Source organism: Paramormyrops kingsleyae, chromosome 24, assembly GCF_048594095.1.
Source record: "Paramormyrops kingsleyae isolate MSU_618 chromosome 24, PKINGS_0.4, whole genome shotgun sequence".
Taxonomy (NCBI): domain Eukaryota; kingdom Metazoa; phylum Chordata; class Actinopteri; order Osteoglossiformes; family Mormyridae; genus Paramormyrops; species Paramormyrops kingsleyae.
This window is the reverse complement of record NC_132820.1, coordinates 6,768,025-6,792,369: the sequence shown is the minus strand read 5'-3', so window position 1 is coordinate 6,792,369 and position 24,345 is coordinate 6,768,025. Positions and strand designations below refer to the sequence as shown.

At 45.9% G+C, this 24,345-nt stretch overlaps 1 protein-coding gene across 1 annotated transcript in view; it reads right to left on the bottom strand.

Annotated features, from left to right (window-relative positions):
- Nucleotides 1–3,570: 3,570 nt before the first annotated feature.
- pdlim4 (PDZ and LIM domain 4) overlaps nucleotides 3,571–24,345 on the bottom strand; it is a 30,265-nt gene continuing 9,490 nt past the window's right edge. The window contains exons 3-7 of the mRNA XM_023803546.2: nucleotides 18,222–18,306; nucleotides 8,920–9,107; nucleotides 8,380–8,537; nucleotides 5,926–6,067; nucleotides 3,571–5,086 (exon numbers count right to left, since the gene is read on the bottom strand). Coding sequence (XP_023659314.1) covers nucleotides 4,882–5,086; nucleotides 5,926–6,067; nucleotides 8,380–8,537; nucleotides 8,920–9,107; nucleotides 18,222–18,306 — 778 coding nt within the window. The 3' untranslated portion in view covers nucleotides 3,571–4,881. The remainder of the gene's footprint in view (nucleotides 5,087–5,925; nucleotides 6,068–8,379; nucleotides 8,538–8,919; nucleotides 9,108–18,221; nucleotides 18,307–24,345) is intronic.

Sequence of the window (24,345 nt, the reverse complement as noted above, 5' to 3'; positions counted from 1 at the left end):
TTAAACTAAACAGATCCAGTTCGGTCTAGATACGCAGAGGCGGTTAGATGGTTAAAGACATCTGGACATACACAGCAGTTCACCAGGGAGAGGACCGGAGACCCCAGCTCACAATTTTCACTGTGATTTCCCTGAAGCCTCCTGTACGAGTCTGTGAGGTAATACACAGTATGTTTGTTTTATGCCCTTTAAAAATTATTTTGCAAACAATGCAATAATTTTACAATATTTATTCCTAATCCCCTAGCCTCTTGTTACTGCATTACATCTGTTCTAATACTGGACATCATGTGGTTGTGTGTGTTTGGAATTTGTATCCGGAAGGTTGCTAGTTTGAATCCCATGGTTTTCCGCCAGTTGACCATGAACAAGTAAACAGATGTTTTTGGAGCTTACCGAAAGATCGTAAAAATTGTTGAGCTGGAATGTCATTGCTGGTGTAATAACAACAGCCCCAAGTGACAGTAGTCAAGTCAACGGGGGGGGGGGGGGGGGGGGGGTGGGGACGACAACATTGTGCTGTTGGAGTGATGACAGCACTCCTAGCCGATACCAATCTATCCCTCCTGGCGATTTCAGAGCTACGCTGTCAGCTGCCCCTCCCACCCAGTGTCAGCTGCCCTTTTGCATCTCCTCGCCCCTCTCTGCCGTCATTTGAAGATGTAGGACCTGGTGAAGGTCAGGGAGCACGCATGGGGTAACCACAAAGCCTGATCTCTCCATGCCCGGCCGGCTCTACACTGGGCATTATCTTTGGTTGCCAACCAGGAGGTCTGACGTCCTACCTTATCCCGACCATGGACCACTAGAAGTTTCTCTCTCTCCCATTTATCTCACAATCTGTAGACACACACTTTTAGGAACATGGTTTTCTCTGGCCTCTTCCAGGCCCTTAACTGTATATTTTCTGTTGCTGTATTAGTAACAATAACAATAATCCCACACGGCCGTCAGCACCAAAGTCTCCAGTCAGACGAGACTAATCCCTGCCCTCCTCCTTCTCCTCCGCTGGATCCTCCTCTGGGTTTAATAGCCTGAGAGTAATTAGCGAAACCAGCCCAATGTTCAGGTGTGGCTGCAAGACAAAATCCACTGCTCAAAGGTTTGTTTAGTGTTGAACTAACTGAAGGGACTTTATCTTTAAAATTTATCCATAAAAACATTTCGGAGTAGTTCAGATCAGAGATACCTTTGGCGATCACTGAAATACCCAAAACATTGCATGTGGCATAATGAATCTTTTAATCTTGCAGGCGTTTCTAGTTAGGCGTACCTTTTCAATACTGATAACTAAAAAAATAAGTAAAATTGGCTTATTAATATCATCAATAAGTAAATTAATGTTAAAGTTCATTGCGGATCTTACGATTCCATTAATGGATAATAAAAAATTGATTTGTTAAAAAGATCCAGATGGAATTAGCAGGATGGATTCCACGGTTGTTTGTTTGACCAGCACTTTATGACCAGGCAAATTTTTCATAACGTTTCTTAATTACAGTGTAAAAGGCCACTGGTCAAATGTGGGGGTAGCCAATCAGGATAGCAAGTTGCTGAATTTGCAAAAGGAAGAGATCAGAATGAAAACGCAAAAATAAAATAAAAATAAAATAAAATAACGCTTTGATAGTATAGGGAAATTCATTTTTACCGTGCAGTTTTCTGTCTGCTTTTACTTAGGAAAATGATGTTCCTACAAACCTCATGTGTTTGAAATATAAATTGTGTTGTTTTGCTAAGCCTTTCTTAAAAAAAAATATGATGTACTGTATGGGGGAGTGACAGGCTACATTTTTGTTCAGGTATTATTTTTTACATCTAGATGGTTCTTATGTTCACAAGCATGGGTTTATTTGAACTGTGTGACATCCTGGAAGTAAATTACTATTTTGCAAAATTTAATAATATACAAAGGTAGTAATGTCCACCTATGGTTTGGTATGTAGGTGTCTGGATAGAGTAAATAAGATGAAGTGTCTGTTGTCTATCCATCTATCTGTCAGCACATTTCCGGGGGTGTGGCGTGGGATTTGAGAACCCACCCCTGGAATTATGATAGAGATGAAACTGAGAATTTTTGTAGGAAGACAAAGAACAGCTTAAATGGTACCATGTTTAATGTTAGTGATAATCTGCCTGAAGACTTACCTAAGAACAATTAATTGATTGGGTTTTTTTAACTGTATCACGGGATTTACTTACATCTGTGCTCTTTAATTCTGATCTACACAAGCTCTCTGCAGTCATATTAAAAATATTGTGTGTTTCACTAATGTCTTTGTACCGATTTTAGTCAGACATTGAAGAGCACGGATTGTTGTAATGAGAAGTGAAATGTTTTGCTTCTGATCAGAATGTTGCTGAAGGAAAATGAGATGTGTTGAAACGCTGTGGACGCCTACAATGCAGTGAGGTCTCTTTCCAAAGCAATTTCAGTCAATAACTTAAGACCTAGTTTAGCCGTTTAAAACGTCAAACGTTATTTAAGAGGCACTGAGAAAAAGTTACTGGAAACTTTTTCACGGTGATATTTTTGCCACGGCTCCTGCTCTCGATTCCCGCTTCTTACGGCTGTAAGTTCGGCGCTGAGTACAGATAATTACACATTACAGTGGACCGCAATCACCTTTTCCGCTTCATTGTCTGGACCGGTTCCCCGTGTCAGGAGTGAAAGACTCGGATTGCTCGGGAAAGTAACCACTGAGCCGAAACACAGCTGCCGGTGGGGATTTCACACTCGATCCTTCTCGATCTGTCCTCGAGCAGCCGGATCGCCGCCGCATCGATCGCGGCCAGCCTGTCAGCCTGAAAGCCGGACTCGTTAAATCTCCCCTTCACCGCCGCGCTACCGAACCCCTCAAATGGGGCCTGCCGGTTCTAAGCTCCACTCTGGGGATTGCGGCATCACTGGGAAAATATAATAATAGATGTAAATTTAATGGAGTATTAAAATGTCCACGGGCTGTTTCTGATTAGGAGGAATCCGAACGTGAGGAATCGGTATAAGCCGCTGGCTGCTTGACTGCTATTCCAAAGTCCACCACAAACTCCTTTGGTTACATTCAGAGGCGGACATTTCACGTCCAGAAAGTAAAAATTCCAAACCAGAATTTTGTTTCAACCAACCAGTTGACTATAAAGAGTCACAATCACATTGTACTCAACTGGTTGGTTGAAACAAAATCCTGGTTTGGATTTTTACTTTCTGGACCTGAATCTGCACATTTGACTCCTTTTTAGGTTTGCATCCACCCTTTTTATACGAAAAAAACAACGTGAATTCATTTTATCTGCCACTTTTCTTCAAAGTGAGAGAGGCCGAATAGCGATAGGACCATGTTCTCGACCCCGGGAGTCGAACTCACAACCTCCAGATCACAGGCACAGATTTCTAACCCACTTGTCAGTTTTTGAAACACATAAGTTACATGTGATTTACTTAAAAGAAAATTCTTTTAGAGCATATTTACACATAGAAGTGTATAAATGTAAAAATTCACTAAGGTCAATATAATTTCAAGCACTGATCTCTTAAACCAGTATGGATAAAAACAGAAACATTGTTCAGTGGAGGTTTTGCATTTTTTTCCTTTAATTAATCTCAAACTGGAATGAAAATCCAAAACAGGACATGTGGCTGAAACAATAAGTTACAAATCGTCTCCTGGAATGACCAGTAAGCATTTCACTATGAAAGGTGTGTGAAGTAATCAATGACAGTTTATTGTTTTGCAATAAGAAAAAAAATAAACTTGCAGCAAACAATTAACAAATATATACAATACTCAATATGTTAGAAAAACACATCATTCCATACAATTTACAGAACTCTTGGCATCGATCACCTGATACTGGTGCTGCTGTGGAAAGGCAGGGGTTAATCTAATGAGGCATTACCGCAAGCAAAAACGTTCTGCCAGAATACAGTATTTTCTTCAGCAACCCGCTCGCCCTTAGAAAAATACCTTTTCCTAATTGATTTTAAAATACATTCAAAATATTTTACAAACTTCACCTACCAAACCACTAAAATTCAATTTAACGCAGCTGCTGTTACGGACAAGATCCAAAGCAAACCAATTCTGCAGTGAAATTTAAAAGGTTACTCCAAATCACTAGCAGTGGAATCTAATATTCTTAGAGGAGCTAACCCTGACATTTTACATTAACAGTAAAATGATGTTTCAGAATGAGCCTGTTGTTTTGCCAGTACTGATAACTTCGCCCGAAACCAAAACCAATTAATATTGTTTCCACATGTTTATCGGTCCACGGACAGACGTTTGAAAGAGTGTCTTCCTGCCGTCTGCGTCTCGTCTCAATTCCCCACAGTTTTCCAAAGTTTGAGAAGCAGTGAAATGTATTTCAACACATGCCACTGAAATGGCTACTCTGAGACTGCGTTTAAGCTGCGAGAACCCTAACTTCCTTCCTGTACCCATCAGGCTCTCCTCCTCCGGCACTTTGTGTCCCTAATGAATCACTCATCACCTCCAAGAAACGGCCATCATACTTTATGAGCCGTACGCGACATATTAAAACTAGCATTAAAAAAACAGCTACCACCGCAGAAGAGCTAAGGCTATGCAAAATGAAGTTTCTACTTTAGTACTCCGAGCTGAAATGACCTATCCGAAAAACCTCCGCAAGTTTTCAAGACAGAACGACGTCCACAAAGATTAAAACCATCTTAGCAAAGGATAGTGTGCTTTAAGTGCAACAGAGTAGGAATGGAGAATGACCTCAGAAAGTTTTATTGGTCGCTTTCGTTAAACCGTATCGCCGTCTGCCGTGCCGTTAGGACATGCAGTGCATAGTGAAACATTGTGAGTTAAAAAAAAATAACGGGAATGACAGGCATGAGTTGGAGGGACGTCCCCCTCAGACTAGCTCCACTTTGGAGTTGGGGTAGACGGCGACGACGTCGTAGCCCTCGGGCGGCTGCACGCGCGCTTTGGCGCAGTTCTCACAGTACAGATTCTCCTCGATGAAGAAGTAGCCCCTCTTCTTCAGGTTCAGGCCGCAGTCGTCGCACATGAAGCAGTCGGGGTGGTAGAGCTTGTCTCGGGCCTTCACTATGGTACCCCTGCAGCAAGGACGTAGGTCTGGTTTCAACTTCGGAAGGGACGAAATCTTCCCTGAACCCCCCTGCCCCCCCTGAACACACGCGGGACTCCTAAAATATCAGAAGGGACACGCCCCTACCATCCATACCCAAATCTACATCATTGTCCTGTAGGACCCAATAATGAACAAAAAGATCAATCGCCAGAGGAACCTTAAGAACGGCAATCGCCCAGGGAACCTTAAGGACGGCAATCGCCGGGGGAACCTTAAGGACGGCAATCACCCGGGGAACCTTAAGGATGGCAATCGCCCGGGGAACCTTAAGGACGGCAATCGCCGGGGGAACCTTAAGGACGGCAATCGCCGGGGGAACCTTAAGGACGGCAATCGCCGGGGGAACCTTAAGAACGGCAATCGCTGGATGAGATTTGAGAACAACAACTGCTGCAGGTACATTAAGAACCACGGCTTATGGAGGAACTTTAGCAAAGTGTGTCGAGGTGGGTAACTGAGGTGCAGACTGTGAAACTCCAAGCCAAGATTTAGTTTCAACAAACCAGATTAGTATAAAAAGTCACAGAGTTCTCAACTTGCTGGATGAAATAAAATCTTCATCTGGACTTTTACTCTCTGGACCTAAACTACCCACCTCTGTGTGCCGTGTGGACGTTGAATTTCACCTCTCCTCCTCCCGCTAAACGCAGTCACTGTTTATCTGAGGCAATATGGCAGATTACAAACCACAGATACTTCCCGGAGGAGTCTAACATAAACCTTAACCGTGGAAGGACTGTTCTTTATGGGCCATGAGGTTGGAGTCTCGAGACCCTCATGGCGTAACCACGGCGATTCACTCACACGATGCCGTTCCCACAGCGGGTGCACAAAGGCAGCTTCTGCAGGCTGGGCAGAGGGGTGTTTATGGGACTGGACAGCCGGGGCACTGGGGACCGGACCGGGGACCTCACAGTCCTGCCGGGTCGGTCTGTTGGGGAGACACCTGCAAACCAAGCCGCAGGAGTCAGGAAGAAAACACACAGTAACCCTGCGTGTGAAGGGGGTTTGAACCCCGTCCCGCGCCGGCTGTCAGAGACATTCATCACACCCTTGATCCTCTAAGCGAAAAGGGCGTCGAGACGGCGCCACCCGCAGTTGCAAAACATACCGTATTTGTGCCGATGGGCGTGGAGTGGGTGGGGGCAGAGTAGGATCTCTTACTGGCTTAGGGGGGGGGGGTGGTTTCGCACCTCTGCCAGGACGTTTCTTTACTCGCACGTTAAAGTTCAGGCTGCTCCGACAGCCAGGCCTGGCACTGCGGGGCGCGTCAGTCACAGGTGGGTGGGGGTGGGGGGGGGGGGGGCATTCCTCATAAAGGCGCCAATGCTCACACAGCAGTGTTAGTATTGCACCCTGTGGGGGGGAGGGGGGAGCGGCCTTGCCAAATGGAGCAATTAGCTCAACACTTACTCCGCTACAGCACCTTTAATGTGGGGGGGGGGGCATTACGGTGCAGCTGAGCCCCCCCCCCCCCAACACGCTGTCACGGCACCACATCCTGCTCTCCTTTCCAGAGATCTTTCTCCTATCCTTTCGCACCCTATCCAGGCCGATTGAAGCAGACGCTCGATTTTGGAACGGCGCTCTGACAAACGCGCTGTGCGTTTTGAGTCACGCTCGACCCCCCCCCACCCCCGATGAGGTTACCGTTTTCCCGACACCCTACCCCTGGCAAAACTGCCCCCTTAACACACCACAGCTATAAAAGCACAGACGGGCTGCTGTCAGTTTTGCGGCGAGTGCCGCCATGTGTGACGGCCTGCACACGGTTTACAGCAGCCCTGAGAAAATAAATCGGAAGGGTCGCGTTCAACCCCCCCCCCCCCCCCGACACCCCGGATCAAATGCGCGGAAATTCGGAGGCGAAGGAAACTCGACGATGATATACCAGCAGTTCTACAGAAGTAGATTCCTTTTCTGGCAGGGGGGAAAAAACATTGAAGAAACGTCTCCGAAAGCAGTGACCTTGTACAGAACGTTTCGCACTTGCCCCCAAGACCTGGGCAGACCAAGACACTGCAGATTTAATTAAACGACAAAAAAAAATCAAAAGTTTGACGTGCTTTGTTTTGCTGTCCTGGCTTCAGCTTGGACAACCTCTGATGATCATAACAGGGAGGTACACACATTTGTGTTTCTAGAAAAAATACGGATATCACTGTCATATGGGTGCTTACATCCATGGGCTACTCCAAGAACATCCCTCTCAGACCAGATGGGATCTGAAGCACTCAATTAAAAAAATACAAAGTCCTCAGGACTGTACACATCCTGCATAGTCAAACATGGCCTGTTAAAAACCTCTTTTAACGCCTGTTAATATTTACAGCCATATTTATATTAATAACAGGGGCTGGCACCGATCCGAGCTATGCTCAAGTCCCTCTGATAACAGGAGTCCCGCCCGCAGATAAGGTCACCCACAATTCCCCTCGCCGGAATCCCTTTGCTGCCCCGCACGGAATGACAATGCACTTTGTTCCGTAACCAGCTTTTCTCCAAGCCGCATGTTTTACCAATTTACACAGCTGCATGTGCTTAGTGGAGGAACATGAGTTAAATTCGAGTCAAATGTTCACAACGAATCCTGGGACTTAAACCAGCACCCTTAGGTCTGAACAACTGCTCTGCCGATGTCCTGCATTTGCCTAGCAGCTGAATTAATACTTGTGTGGAATTTATACATATAATAAAATTAAACAACAGGAAAGTTTCAAAAGTTAACCTTCCATCTGACTTAGACACTGCATATACTATAGGCAGAAATCCAGTATTAAACGCTTTTGGTACTAATGTACTGACAGAGCTTAACATATGTTAACAACATTTTATACAGTTTTAAACATTATGTACTCAAAGTACCAGCCTGTGAGCCAGATTGATCCGTGAGACGGTTTTCTGGCGATGGTTGTCCGTTTTATACATATAATTTAATTCTGAAATCCAGCCGCCAATTGATTGATCGGTTTCCATAGAGAATAGAATCTCTAATCGGCGTCAGTAAAATTTGCCGGCACCAGGCTCGGAGAATTTTACCACAGAATCCTCCCCGGTCCACAAATGTTTACCGTCACAACCCCCCTCCCCAAAACCATGAGGTCTGCATGACCTGAGGACCTCCTAGCCAGTGCCCCCCCCCCCCCCCCCGAGTTATTTGAGTTTGAGACCCCTGCTGTATATGACACGTGACACTTTCCGACATTATTGCACGGAAATAATATGAGAACCAGCAAAAGGCTGCACGCAGACTCTTACCTCCATCTTCAGCCTGTAGAATTTCCTGGAGGTACCGGAAAGATCCGGACTGTTTGGGCTCGGAGATGGGCTCGGCGGGGTCCTGCAGCATCTTATAGACCTCGGACTCGGTGTTGAAGCCGTTGCGGCTGGTCGGGGAGAGCACTGGCGGCTCGGGGCTGAGGAGACAAGGCCTGCCTTGAGACGGAAGGCTAGCGGGGTGCGGGTGGTCCGGCCCGGGAGGCCTGCCAACGCCTCATTGCGCGGCCTGCCCTCACGGCCGTGGGTGCATAAAATCACGCACCAGGAGGAAGCCTGCAGCCGCCCTCGCTGGCCGTCGGGAAAAGGCAGGCTCCTGGCTGCGCAATGCGTACATACACCCTTTTGTCCTAGAAAGACCTCGCTCTTTGATAAGGCACCTGATAGGTGTGCCGACGTGACATAAATCACCCCCGATCCGAGGCGAGGTTACACCCCAGGGTGTGTGCTCCCAATTACCACCCCCCCCTCCGGAACCGCGGAACAATGAGGGGCCTTTCCCACACGCTGGGCTCGCGTTACCTCTGGCGGGAGCTGAAAGACAGGCCACTCATCTGCCTCGACAGGCTCCGGTCCCCGTTGTTGTTGGCATAGAGTCCGGCCGGGTTATTGTACTGGGGGCTCGCTTTCCAGCTGCCATTATTCAGGGGGGGGTCGGTGGGATATTGTGCTGGCTTTCTGTTGCTAATGCTCCCAATGGGCCGGAAATCCTAGGAGAAATGAGGGCAGGGTGGGAAAAATACATACACATTTACCTGGTGGCTTCAAGACATTCAATCACTCCCCCCCCCCCCTTTGTGACTTTCTATGAGACTATACAGGCTGGTACTGTTTGCAAACCAAAATTTGTATTTATTTATTTCTGTTACACTTATTGACATTTGCTTTATTTAACAGGCACTATTATCCGAAGTGAAATACAATTGAGAATGCAGGGTTGGCCAGTCTTTGGAGGAATTGGGATTTAAGGACCTTGCTCAGGGTCTTGATGTTTGAATTCCCTCTGCCAACTGGGGGATTTGAACCAACAACCTTCCGACTACAGATACAGCAGCCTAACCTGCTGAGTCACATACCACCCCCCCCATCTATCGCTATATGTTCTACAGTTACTTGTGAGGAGATTCAAAGCGAATGACAAAGCATGAAGATATTAAGCCAGGAGAGGCTGCTTCGGTGTGAGCAGCCTATCAGTTTGAGGCGTACAGATCAGACTTGAACAGCGGCATCGTGGGATGGTGTTTACACATATCTGTGACTACGATCTGTCACGTGTCTGAGTGAACGCTGTGACCTTGCCAGTGCCTTTATCCGAAACAGTTCTAAATATCGCTCAATTAAAATGTGCTGCTCCGGGGTATAAACGCCTTATAATAGTGCAGCAGCACGGTGATTCCTGAATCTGGAACTGGCAACCTTCGGTAACACCTGGCAACCTTTCCGGCTATCACCAGTAGGTAAACTGTGCCTTTATTGGAGTTTACCCTGCGTTAAACCCCGAGACATCTGGCTCTGGGTCACCACAAACTGGGTGCTTCCGTGAAAGGCACAGCGGGAGACAAAGGTCACAGCGAGTTGGTGATGATCATAATTCAGAAACGAAAAGGCACGTACTGTATGGGGCCTGGTGCATTTCGGCAGCATACAGACGTTACAGACTGACTCACATGCTGCAAGGTTTCAGTGATAATTTTATAAAAATGTTCACGTGCTGCTAACCAGGATCACGTTTGAACATCAAGAACAACAACAAGACTTTTAAATACGTAAGAAACACAATACAAACAGCATGATTCCTGTTTCCTCACATCAAATAATGAAAGAATAATTTTATTAGCTAACATGTATGGGGTATATATATGTCCTTCTCTTTTTAAAATTAAACTGCATAGTTAAATTACAATTAAAAAACACACACGGAATATCGCAACACCAGCCGCTTTAGAAAACACGGAATTAATAAAAAGTGAGGTTTTAATATGATTAATGCATTCACCGCCTTCCATATATCACACAAATTATTTCCATCGTCCACAGCTCCATTTCTTCTGCAAGTATTTAGATAAGGCACAGGATGGTGTTTAAAGTAAGCCATTATCTGTCAGGTAGACACTGTAGGAGGTAATGAGCACATTGTGATCTATGGTAAATATTTTGTCTGAATTAGAGTGACTTCATGCAGCCGGGGTGGGGGTTGGTCTGGGTGCCTGGCTCCAGGAAGCAGAGGTTCATGCCCCCCCCCCCACCCCCACTGGAGTCCAGGGGCCCCCGATTTCCTTGGCTCATCCCTGCAATGTCTGGACCACACACAGGCAGGACCCCCTTCTGGTTTTCTCGCTCGATGCCACCTCCCCCAACAATGGTATATTCCGGAATAGGACCTCAGTGCAGGCCAGTTCCACCGTTCATTCCATTTCATCCCCGGGGGAGGGGGGATTTTTGCCGGGGATGCTGCCGCACGTCGACTCAGGCTTCCGTATCAAGTCACCGTCGTGTTGCAACAACTTTTCATCTCTCGAAGGAGCCTGACTCGACTGCTACTTACACACCACCAAGAATGTACTCATACTGAAACCGTTACTTCCACACGCTCAGCCAGCAGGCAAAAAAAAACAAAAACAAACAAAAACTGTTTAAAGTAGCACATTTGAAACATAATTATGCTGTAAGATACACGTGACACGTATCCGTCTCCAAGCACAGATTAAATCGTGTGCCAGTTTCCTGATGTAAACAGGGAGAACGGCAGTCTTTGTTTATAATTTGTATTTCAGTGGTCGCACGTGTGCTATTAATAAGGTTTTAAAAAAAAAAATTGGATGGCAGATTTACAATTCTGCACATCTGGTGCATAGCTTACAAAAGTGCCCTGTCAGTAATGCCTGGGACTAAACCTCCCCCCTCCCCCTCCCCCTCGTCTTTTAAGTCGCTCTTAGGATATTATAGCTGAATGTTATTTTCTTTACATAAATGTGGTCAAGCCTGGTGTCTCATTAAACTGATTTATCGGTCCTCTCCCAAAATGGCAGGGAGTCCGGCAGCGCGATGATGAGTGTTTAGTCCCGACGCACTCCGTATTTAACATGCAGCCCTATTATCTACTACAGTAACGTTAACGACTTGGCAACCTTATCTTGTTGTTTTGTCAATATGCTTCAAAGAGTTCCTGTTGCTAGGAGCAGCCCATTTCAGAGAAGTTCAATCATCTGGATGTTTCACGGCAGTTGTATCTGTGGGAAAGTGTGACTTTAATAGCCTTGGCAAAGAATGCAGAATATATTTTGTAATTCTCGCCTTTCCTACTCCTATTTAAAAAGGCCGGTTAATATGTAGGAAATGTGCCTGGTATTTATGGTAAGGGGTTATTATTGGCTGTAAATGTAGGCCTTCGTGAATCCGTTTCAGCGCGATAGCTAAACACGGTCCTTTGGGTGTAGGTGGTGTGTGAAAGATCATTTGAAACAACTCTATAGAGCGTTCAGCTGAGCAGCGCCGATGCCGAAGTGCTTAGTCTTTGAAGAGAAGCTTTAAACGTTTCTTAACCCAGGAACACCTCCAGCTTGACCAACTGTTGTCCGAACAGAGAAGTTCTGGAACTTTTTTCGTAAATGTCAATGTGGCAGAAAGAGCGAATCAAAATCATCTGCCTCGGTGAAGATTTCTTGATTGACTTCCAGTTCCTAGACCATCTCCGCATGCCTCGCAGCAATCCCCGGGCCTGAGAAAGCATTTCACGTGGTGTCCCGCATCGCTAAACACATAAAAAAAAAACCTTTATTGTTCCTACTTAAATTACAGACGCTGCAGTGCATTCTGGGACCCCATGAAGAAAGTTCGATGGAGGTTGCATGGCGAGGTCACAGCTTCTCCCCCGTCATTCTCAAAGAATTCGCTCTTCCGTCCAATAAACGGGACAGACCAAAACCTTTTCTTGGGGAATGCTGTTTGATTAATTATCTCTTTACCCATTGCTAGCTCTTGTGGGAAAGCAAACACGCAGACAAATGGGTCGGCAGCTCCCGATCCAGGGGTGGCCCAAGATTACGAGATAGCGAGATTGACCTCTCCGGAGCACATGTGCTGATTAAACAGTTTGCAAAAGGATAAAAGATGTCATGTTACACCACAGTCCACCGAAAGAGCTGCGGTTACCTACATTACAGAAGCTGAATCATTAAATTCACAAGTAACCTAGAAATGACCATAAAATATAAAAGCACAATTTGAAGTAGATGATCTAAGGCTTATTAACTACAACTGCCTGGTATATTTGACTGGTTCAAAATAAAGGCTCCTTGTTCCAGTCATAAAGGGATTCTGTCTTGTCTTTCGAAGCGGCGAAAATAAAATAAGTTACCATGTGAAGTCATGTATTAACCTCAACTGTCAGGACTAATAAGTGCTCGACGAGCGAACTCCGCCACCGGTGCCAGCTTGGCCGCCCATCTCGCGCATCGCGCCGAATCGCATTTCACGCCGCTCGCGTTCCCCATCCCAGCCCTCTCACAGGCTGCTCCGATCACACCAGCGAGTTTCCATTCGGCGCAGTCGGAACATGCGAAAGGCTCACCTCCACCCCTGGTCGCGTTCTGCTGCCAGCCGCTTCAGCATGCAGGATCAAATAATCTCTCGCCAGCGGGCATATCATCCACCTTAGTCATATTTTCTTAACGTAAAACGATATTACAATACAGTTGAGGCCTCCGCCAACCGTATGTGCCTGACGACACTTTGAAGCTATTTCCTGCTATAGTATACAAAGTCAGGTTGCTTAAATGTCTTGATCATCCTAAGCCATCTTTGTTTAATGAGTGGTGCCAGCTGGCTCAGGAACAACAGACAGCTAGGATGGATTGAGTTGGAGAGTGTAAGGGTGTAGATTGGGTATGGATGGTAGAGGCATGTCCATACGAATATTATAGGAGTTCCGTGTGTGTTTAGACGAGGGGGGGGGGGTTGAGGCTGATTTGTTTCCTACCAGTGTTGAAACCAAACCTATGAGTCAGTGACTTCTCCATGGGGTCTGGTGACTAGCCGTGGGTCAACAATTGGCTGGTTAGGACACCTGAGAGGTCTTTGATTTCAAGGGATTTGTGTTTCAAGGAGTCTCTACGTAAACATCTGCGGCCTTCAGACTTTACGCTATGTCTAGCATCTGTCCACACTGATCAACTTAATGCCGAAACTCTACCCTGCTGAGAAAACCCCAGCTTAAACTGGCTAAGCTGGTTGACCAACTTATGATGGTTGACCAGCTTAAGGTATGCCGTCACATGATGGTCGATATGGGTGGTTTAGCTTGTCATACCAGCATCACCAGCTTGCTAGACTGGCCACACCAGCATGAACAACTGGTGACCCACCCAAATGGGACATCACCATCTAAGATCATCTTAGATCATTTTAGATGAGCTAAAACCAACACAAAAAAACTAGCTAAAACAAGCTACCAACATAAGCTGGTTTTCAGCAGTTTTTTTCAGCGAAGTGCATACAGTTTTTCCGACATCCACAAAAAGCAGTTTGCGACATCCACACAAACTACACTACCTTGCTAACAGTGTATATCACACAGTGAGAAACATTTCGCTTCTGATTGCTACAAGATGGCCGGTGGTCCGGAGGTTCTGCACAGTTAACCCTGCACAACCTCAGCACAACATACCCCATCATTATTAAAGCTTAGATTCCTTCCACTCGAGCTGGAAATGCAATAACCTGTTTTTATTATCAGCACACATTGGATGAACATTTGCAAAAGTCTAGGACACCGAGCCAAAACAAAAAGCATTTCTGTTACTCACAGCCTCCACTGGGAATAAGCCCCTGTGATTCATTAGCGGCTGACCAAGTACAGGTTAAAAGTGGAGGGGGGAAAAAAATGAAATCACTTCCAATCATACCTTCCTGCCATTATATCCAGCTGGAATTTCCACATCGACAAGTGAGAGCATCCCTTTCCTTGAGCGTGACTTAATATTTCATAAGGGGACTCATACTTTCATTTTGCACCATAAAGCCATTATTTTTGGTGCCAAAATCCCACACCCCCACTTTTTCTTCGGAATTCACTCAACCGTCGTTACTCCTCCCGGTGTTAAGCATCCGTTCCATCTTGTTCCACTGCTGGCGTCCCCTCCCTCAACTTGTCCACCCAAGTTTTCTTAGGTTGTTGGCGTGCATCACAAGCGGACATTGCTACCACTATGAAAAGTCTGTCTTGGCTTCACCTTCCCAACACCGCTTGTCTGTCCCTTGACTCGGGTGTCACTCTGCTCCTTGGTTTCCGGGCTACACTGTCCTCCAGGCAGTCATAGACTGACCAATGAGGTTTTTAAACAGGAAGTTCCATTGAAAAAGGTATCCTTGGCAACGCTCAGGCTCTCAATACACTCCCTCTTCTCTGGAAAAACGTCTGGGGTGTTTCACACTATGAACAGCACTTCCTCTTAAAGTGCCACCCAGAGTCTGTTCCTGCGTGCCGGGCAGGGATGCCTGGCAGCGTCAAGTTATGGGACTTTTTAAAATTGCCTCATAGGCAAATAATTTGGGGTCCCCGGAGGCAGATCACCCAAAAATGTCTGGTTGTATAGACTCTGTACTCAAGGTCAGCCCATTTCCTCTCCAAATCTGCCACAGCACCAGGATCAATCCCTGCTTAAGAGGCTTGTTTTTGGCAGTTAGGCATAGTAGCCTCATTCTGAACCCATCCAATAGGGCAGGTCTGACCCCAGATGCTCTCCAGGATGGCCAATCAGGGGAACAGGATGAGGTGAGGTCAGCTTTTGTTGGGCAGGCTGACCATTTGCATCCTGGTGCTCTCAGTCCTCCCAAAGGCTTTGGCCTGAGGTCCAGGCAGTACAGTTTCATCGCCGATTCATGCAGAAGTGCCAGTGACTTATTAATAAAAATAATAACGCATTTTATTTTTATATCGCTTTTCAGAAGCTCGAAGACGCTTACAAAGAACATAAACAGATATGTCAAACAGCAAAAACATTTTACGGATAGGGAAGGTCATAGGCCTAAGCAAACAAAAAGGTTTTGGGTTTGGTCTTGAAATCAGAGACTCCGTTCAACTTACAAATAGCAGTAAGGGAGGGAGTTCCGAAGTTGGGAACCTAACAACGGGAAAAGGTACGGTTACCATGGAGATTGGAAGGAGGGATGGAGAGGGAACCAGAGGAAGGAGATCTAAGGCTGAGGGGAGAAGCAAATCAGAGAGTTATGATGGGGCTTGGCTGGTAAGACCTTTGAATGTTAGTAGTATTTTAGGGTGGATGCATTCTTTTATAGGGAGCCAGTGAAGGCTCTGAAGTATGGCCGTGATGTGTTGGTAGGCACAAGTGTGGGTGAGGAGGCGGACAGCAGATTTCTGGACTATCTGGAGTTTATGGAGAGATTGAACAGTAATTCCAGTGAGTAGTGAGTCGGAGTAGTTAAGACGGCTGGAATGAGGGTCTCAGGGGCAGAGTCTAGAAAGGCGGGACCTAAGCCGAGGTGATGTGGAGGTGAAAGAAAGCTGTTTTCACTATGGAAGGTATGTGTGTATCAAATGCAACATCTTGGTTATGAACCTGAGGAGAGGGGGAGATGGTGGGTTGGACCAAATGGAGGACGATCGGCCTTAACTTTGCTGAGTGTCGATATTGACCTGATGACTATTAGTTCAATTTCATCACTGTTAAGCTTGGGAAAATTGTGGCACATCCATAGTTTGACTTCAGAAACACATGATCAGACATGTACTACTGGCAAGGTGTTTATGGAGCTGCTACGGACTTACATTTTATCCCACGACATCCTGGATACCCTTGATGCCACACTGCCAACCAAAGCCAAACCAAACACCACTCCTGTGACTGTCAGCCCGAAGCAGTCTTTGCCCATGTAGTAACCTTTGTTGAATTTATCGAGTTTGCGAAATAGGGACCTTCCACACATTCCCCCCGCATTACCCAGTGCATATAATTACACCATGATGACTACACAGTGAGTGTTTTACAACATTAATTACATCTAATTAAAATTTTCCAGCACAGCAAGTATTATGAGCTATTGGGCTTTTTTCGCTTTTTTGCATTATAATAAATTGTTTAGGCGAGCTGTCCTTGGAGTTTTGTTAGAGGTAAATAAATGTTCTCGATCCCTTCTGGGATTAAACACGTCTTGGTAAACAGAGAAGCCAAATGTATTCATTCACGGCATCAATCATAGGCCTGAACACAAATGGGCAAGGCAGGAGTCACTGCTTCACTAACACGAACCTCCTGCTGAAAATTAACTTGGGATGATTACAGCACAGCACATAAATGCACCTCCTCAGGGAATTTAGTGTTAGACTATGTAGCAGAATTCTGGGAAGTTGTGGACTAGAAGAGAAGTAATGAGCCCAGCATCATTACATGGTATCTGCTGTATTCACTGGATCTGGTCTTTCTTCCCAATCTTGTGGCTTTGAGCTTTGCCACAAAAACCAATCTGCTCAGTTCCAATGGACTCGACTTAAATGGACCCGTCTGTACCGAGTGCATCTCTTGTCTTATAAAAAAGACCAATTAACTGGAAATCCAGGACAGCGCAAACACAGCACGACCAGTGCAAACAGTTACAGAACAAGAGCACGGCCCAAAACCTGGTGTCTGCGTGTAAAACGAGGCTGAATGGCGCCTGCTGTTCAAGTCGCTCGCTCAAGAGCGGAGCGTTTTAAGAGCTGCCAGATCCGAGGCTCACTGCGGACTACAGCGTTGGGGAACACAAAGTCCGATTCTCCCCTTCAGACCCAGAGCAGACTAAGGAATGAAAGCCAGAGGTGCCATTCGTAACTGTGTGTTGTGTTTGAAAAGTTTAAAAGCTCTGCTGTTCTGCAGATGGTACGGACGTGACTATTTGTGAAGGTGAACTTATCACGACTAGAACAGGCCTAAAGGGCTTAGGCATGTGACATCTAGAGCTTTTGTTACTCACACATTACTACTTACTCATACATTATTCTGTGTTATTTATGCATATTATTTGCATGTTGATTGTTCTGACTGTCCTTGCTTGTCAAAGTAAATTCCTTTTATGTTAAAGTACTTGCGATAAATAAACAATTCCTATTTGGAAATAGCTAGGCGCATATAATATTATCGTTGTTGTCGCTGGGTATGTATGTAAATACTTGAGAATATTTGTGAATTAAACATTCTAGTTAGATACTTGCAACTTAAAATTAAATTCATAATAAATAGATGTAGTAAGAATAATAAAATAGCCATATGAAAATAACGATGAACGTAATGAGAACCAATAAATAACCACGAGGCAGAAGTATCTGAGAATGACAGAAACTGCAAGGCTTGGAGGTTTATTTTTGATGGGAAGCTTTTAAAGGCTGTCTCAGCAAACGGCAGTGGTTGCGGGTCAGACACACCCAGTGTTATTTCGGACGACATCACTCAGGCCTGAACACGCACAGCGCCCTCGTGGGACCGAGCTGCCGTGAGACTTTAATCTCAGGATTGACTTCCATTCCAGCTTCGCCGGGGATGGATTAAGTAAAACCTGAGTTATCTGCTTGTGGACATAAATCATGACACATTATTCTATTTAACTCCATTTAATAAAGGGCTCTGTTTAGGAAGGTCCGGGAAAAAATGCTTTATAATGAGGAACAGACTTCAGCAGATACTATGCACAATGAATGACTTCACAATTTCACAATAACCCTGAACACGAACAAAAATAATACCTTGTTTGCTACTGTATTCAATTGTCATTAAACGATACATGATTTATATCTCAATTTAGTTGATTAATATTTCCATTGGTGTTGCCCATACCTGTAGCTCTGCCCCCTGGCAAACCCTGAATGGACTTGTTTTGTCATCAGCAGGCGCAGTTGGGGACCAGACCTTTCCATCTGTCCTGAAAGAACACATCAGAAAGGTATAAAGTAATGAAAGTGTCACATTAAGCCAATCTACCGCTAAAGACCAAGCATTTCCCCGTAGGAATACCATAAATCATCATTTCAGGCAGGCCGCAAGATTACATCTAAATCTAAATTAAGCGGAACAAATGACTTGAGCCTAGAAATTGCAGGAGGTTTATGAGCTTGAGATGAAGGCTGGCAACTCAGGATTCCAGGAAACCTTGTCGCAAATTATTTAGCTACTAGCTTTCAGCACCATCTTTCCAAAAGTCAGTTCCATGATGTCACTTGGGATAAGTCAACAGCTCAAAGGGAGTTCCTCAAGAAGAACGTTCCATCTACCACGGGTCAGGCCCTCACGCCTACACAGTAGTCCGCTCCTGAGACACAGTCACAAAGGGCCCTCTGTGACCGCCCCATTGGCTGAAAGCTCTGATGACATCACCCCAGCTCGCCCGGCAAAACCGGAGGCGGGTGACTCAAAAGCAACAGAAACAAGTGCGGAGGTGTTCATATCAAAACCAGCCCATGCATTTATGCTTGAAGATGTAGATATGACATCCCACATTCTGTAGCACGACACATGAACAAAAGACTACAGATGACGCAAAGATGGATTACGGTTGATAAGAACGAACTTAAGATACATAATGCAAAAAAAATTATGTGTATGTTTACGTATAAAGAAAAGGAGCAGGTACAGTACAAAAGGCACTTCTGGAGTTGTCTTTAATACTTTGTTAAAGACCAATGGATTTGAAGGACTCGGTGAGATTTGGGAGAAAAATGGTGGGAGCTTGAAGCAATTCTGTTTATTTTTCATTAGCAGCATAGTTTCGGAAACAGATGGCAAAGTTTCAGGAGCTAGATGTTGGAATACCTAACGAGACTAGCCAGAGGGCATTCGCTGGAAAACATCTCGATCACAGTGTGGGAAACGACATAATTTAGGGAACGCCGTGTCCAATAATGGGTGCTACTCGCCCTAGCATATGCTGTAATTGGCAGCAAGAGGAGTTCTCAGGTTCGACAGCCTCGCCATTAGCTATTAGCCATTCGTCTATTAGCCAATTTAGCTCTTAGGCTATTATGCTCGGCCTGACTTCCCCCTGCATGATGAATCACCATGCTAAGCTGAAGCAGTGCTTCAGCCCGCAGAGGGTTTACTCTGGCGGGGCACCGCTCGGTTCGTCGCAAGTTATAAATCAGTCAATATTTTATTAACGTCACGGCAAATGATTTATAACGGAACGTCATTCAAAGTAAACGGAGGTGTCTGAGGTGGCTCCGCCAGTGCAAGTTCGTGCAAGTCTGACAGGGCGACTATAGAGAAGGTATGCCGTTACGCTATAACGAAGAATAAAACGTCCACCGCGCCCGTTATGGTCAGGACGGCAGTGCGAGGACCGTGTCCTAATTCCGTTTAACGTTATCACGCGGACGGGATGATCCCCCCTTACGCCCAGCCGGAGCGTCTCCTGTACACGGCCTCGCGATTCACGTGGCCCCCGACCTGCCAGCTGGGTGGGGCTCATTCCAAATTGCCTCACAGAGAGCAAACATCTTAAGCTGCCCGTAGGTACTCATTTCATGAAAGGCCTCCTTGACAGCCACCTCTGGGGAACATGCAGACTTTCTCTGCTGGCAACACTGCCACTTCGTAGGAGACTCCCAGCGCCAAGGTGCAGGGTGGGCCACGAGACACTCTGAGTGGGGTATTCAGGCATCACAGTTCAAAAAGTCTACCAGAGAAAAAAAATTGGCTTGCTTCCTACCTTTTTTGCAACAATAACAAAAATATAATCCGATTGGCTGGCATGTACCCAATCATGGGATGTGCCAAGCTTGTGATTGGGTAACCCAGGCTCACCCTGCCCCCCTCCTCTGCACTTTATGGCTTTTTAGCATGGTCAGGTGAAGCTGTACCAAACACTAGTAACGGTAAGGAAAGTCCCACAATGGAAATTACAAGCTGGTCCCATGGCCAGATCATTTAACACATTGTTACATAAAATCTACTGTAGTTATGCATTTTTTTTCCTTCTTATAAGGTGCCCTGATGATGCCTTGAGGAGAAAAAAATAATCCGCTGATTACCATAACATCTCATATTACTCAGTACTTTGCCAAGTGGTAGGATTGTTTCTCAGAGTTTCAAAATGCAGGATGCAGCACGTGGCGCCCTGGAAGCACTGCAATCGATGCCCTGAATGACAGCTGCTTCAGCGTGATACTGGTACCCGTTTAGAGCACATTTCTGACCTCGTGCGGAAGCCAGTCTATTCCGGTAAAGCACCTCGGGCAGAAGGAGTGCAGGAGAGGAGCTTTGTGCCTCACATGACCGTACGGACAGATCAGTTGGCTGAAACAGTACTGGCAGTACTCATACTCTAAGAGAGTAATACTTGGAGTAATATGCCTTTACCTTTGTACCTTTGTACTTATAGTTCAGTCACTCTGAAGTACATTTATATATTTTTCCCTTTGTGGAGTTTTTACATCCATCCATCAATCCTTATCCAATGTGGAGTCACTGTAGACCTGGAGCCTATCCAAGGAATCAGTGGGCGAAAGGCAGGAGACTCTCTGCATGGGATGCCAGTCCATTACAGAGCACGAGTAATGACTAATGAGGTGGGTCCAAGCGACTAGAGGTAGGCCGGACCAACCAATCACATGTTTTTTTTTTGTCCTGCCCTCAGAACAAGCTCACCTGAAGCACATCTCTTTGAACTGCGGGAGAAATCCCTCAAAAATATGGGAAACTATAAAATCCTTAGGACTGGGATTCAAACCCACAACCACAGACGCATAAGCCCACTGGTTTACCCATTGAGCCACCACACCACCCTGGAAAACACCAATACTGCTATTATATGAAGAGTTCCGATATATCTGCCCTTAGGGTACCTTGTGTTTACTTCTGATGGATCAGTTTATACATTGCCAAAGATCCGGAAAATGACACATTTTCCACGTCCTGATTATTGAGGTCATTCTGAATTGGGTTACAACCCTAACTCGGCCTGGAAGCCTCCCCACCACTTCCTGTCTCCATTCCCGTGCCTTTCCCAATCAGATCAGAGACCATTCCTAACTGTTAGCATTAAAGCCTTTTCCGGCAAACAGCACTCTCTTTCATCATTCCCTCTATTTTTAGTAGAAACTTGATTTGTGGTAACTGAATATAATCTACCGCGGCTTCTCACTAAACATCTCAGCATGTGGTTGCACTGTACACAAAATGCCTCAAATACCAAAGATCATATCCGGGTTTAAATGCTATAAGAAAGTCTGTAGTATATTACACTGCCTGCTTCATGTAATTTATTTTCACGGAATATACTAAACAAGATTCCCGTTAGTCAGGCTTGGGGGGAGGTGTGTGATCGGAAGGTTGCTGGTTCAAATCCCAGGGTCAGCAGAGTGATGTCATCATTGGGCCCCTGAGCAAGGTCCTTAACCTTCAACTGCTCCAGGGATTGGCTGACCTTGCTTTCTCATTTGTAAAGCACTTCAAACGACAGCAGTGTATGAAACGTACTATATAAATAAGAAACTTGGCTTGACTCAAGTCTCAAATCGCTTGCTAAATAAATAAAATGTAACTTACAAATGCAACTTCGTAAACAAATATACATTCCACGACCCTACAAATAATTCTCTCATAAATCGTAAATTCCTTCATCCTTCGTCCGTCTCTCTGGTCCGCCCAACCCGTGGCCCAATCCCCTTGCCGACCCCAAACACCCGATAATGTCTCCTTGCTTGCTGCCTGCTCCCCGGCTCGCAGCGATGACCGCCGTGCACTTCTCCAGCCTCACCGGCCCCCAACATCCCATCTTAATTCACGAAAAATCGCTAAAAATCCCGATATACCTTAAATCCGTCACCCACGGAGGTCTGCTGCCCACCTACTCAGCATCCCAGTTATCCTCTAGATTTTCCAGTTTTTTTTTTCATCTGCCCCTCCCTCTACCTGACGGAAACCCTCCGTCTAAGGAGATGCCCCCTTGTCACCAGCTGAATATGTTCATTCATCAGACTTTTCTGACGGGTTGGTCCCCTTCAGGCAAGCTGAGATTCATCCCCTCATGGAAAGTTAACTCATCGGCTCAAGCTAAGCCTCTCTCATTGTGAACCTGTGCGTCGTCTAATTACTGTCAACAATTCAGCAATTGACTCGCCTTCCACTGTAGCACAAAGGCCAATTCTTCTACATAATTAAAAATGTTACATAACAGTCTAAGCTGCGCTGATCTCGATCTGAAAGGAGTCCCTGCCTACAGAGGTGCGTATGGGGGCCACTGTCGCGGGGCTCTACCGGCTGCCTACGCCGATTTCGGTAGCCGGTATTGCCGCACGGCCCTCGCGTGCAAAGAGGCCGTCACACGCAAACACGTGCAACCACAGCCCCTGAAAAAATAAAACCATCCTTAATTCCCCTTTTCGCACAAGTGCTCTGGCATTCTTTAGGATTCGCACATCCCATCATGGCCTCCTTGGAGACATACACACAGATATATATTGTCGAGAGCGAAGCTTGGGGGACCAAGCACTGGGTCAGGGCACCCATGGAGCATTTTGGGGGGGCTGCGGGCCGTACTCAAGGGTCCAACTGACATCCTTAGTGCGCGTTCCCCCAATTCCGGCCCAGAAGGGCCAAAATCCAACACAGTTTGCAGATTTTCCTGCTCAGACACACCTACTAAACATGGTTACTAGCTGAGTAAGATGTTTTTGAGCTGGGAAATCTGGAATATGTGTCAGTTTCTGGCCCTCCAGAATTGGGGATCTCCGCCTCAGTGAAACCTTCCACTCACAGCCCACTGAGTCACACACTCCATTGCCAGAGCAGAAGAACGCTGCGTGACAGGCAGGGGGCGCTACCCACTACAGAGAGGAGACCTCCCATTGCGCGTCCCTCTGTCCTTCTGTGCCACACCTCCAAAGGCAAACACTGTATTTCACTATCTCTGACCCATCATGCCTAAATAAGGCAAAATATTTCAGGCATTGTTTTCATCATATTGCCCCAAGTACAATTATGTTATTGCGTGTAATACGTTTCTGACATATTTATCATCATTAACATTGCAATTTAATATGTTCTCTAGGAGGTAACCTGAGGAAAAACAAACAAACAAGTGAGGATATAAATCACAGAAACTGCATCACTGTAAAGATTTTCACAGCGTTTAAATATCTGTGGAAAGTTATCTGTAGGAGGAGATCAATAAATGGAAGGATCCGCTTTGAAAAATCCAGAGTGTGACCTATAGGACTTCTAAAGAGACATCAAGCTGATTGTAATCATGTGTGGTCAAAGAGCCAGAACACAAATAAAGCAAACGGGGTCTAATTATTTTCCATGACAGGCCAAAGTCTCTCAAGCGGAGTTTTCCCAGCTCACAGCCTTTGGGAGTCTTTATGCCCGAGTTTAGAGTTGGAGTATCGTAGCAGCAGATTTATTTAACAACAAATGATCTGGCCTGTAGTCGAAATTGGAGCGGGGAAGAGGATTTCCATAAATAGCAACAAAGAGGGTTTAATTTACGTTGCAAAAAATTACAGAAAATCCACCCGGTACTAGCTTATGGGACTGAATCCGATTCGGGGATTACTCAGACATACAGGTCAAATCTAGATTTACATTTAGCCTCTCTGTTTGGGCAGAAACAGACGGGTTCCGTCCGGTTCCGTGGGCAGAGAGGCAGCATGGACGCTAATCCCTGCGCGTTTTTTTTTTCCACTCCCCTTGCGGGCTCCTGAAACCGTTCATTTAGGGCAGTGCAGGCCCTCACATTCCACTGGGCTAAAGCGGCGCTGAGGCGGATCATTCGTTTGCATTGAGGGCGTCTGGCGGGCCGCAGAACTGCAGGGTTCCACGGCCTGGTGAGCCAAATACGCCTCCTCATCCTCCTGTGGCTCAGAGTTCCTGCCTTCCGGCAAACACCGAGAGCCGTGCCTCATTCTGGAGCGGGCAATAGGTACACATCCATTCCTTCGTTTCCCTGAGCTGTCCAGCAGTG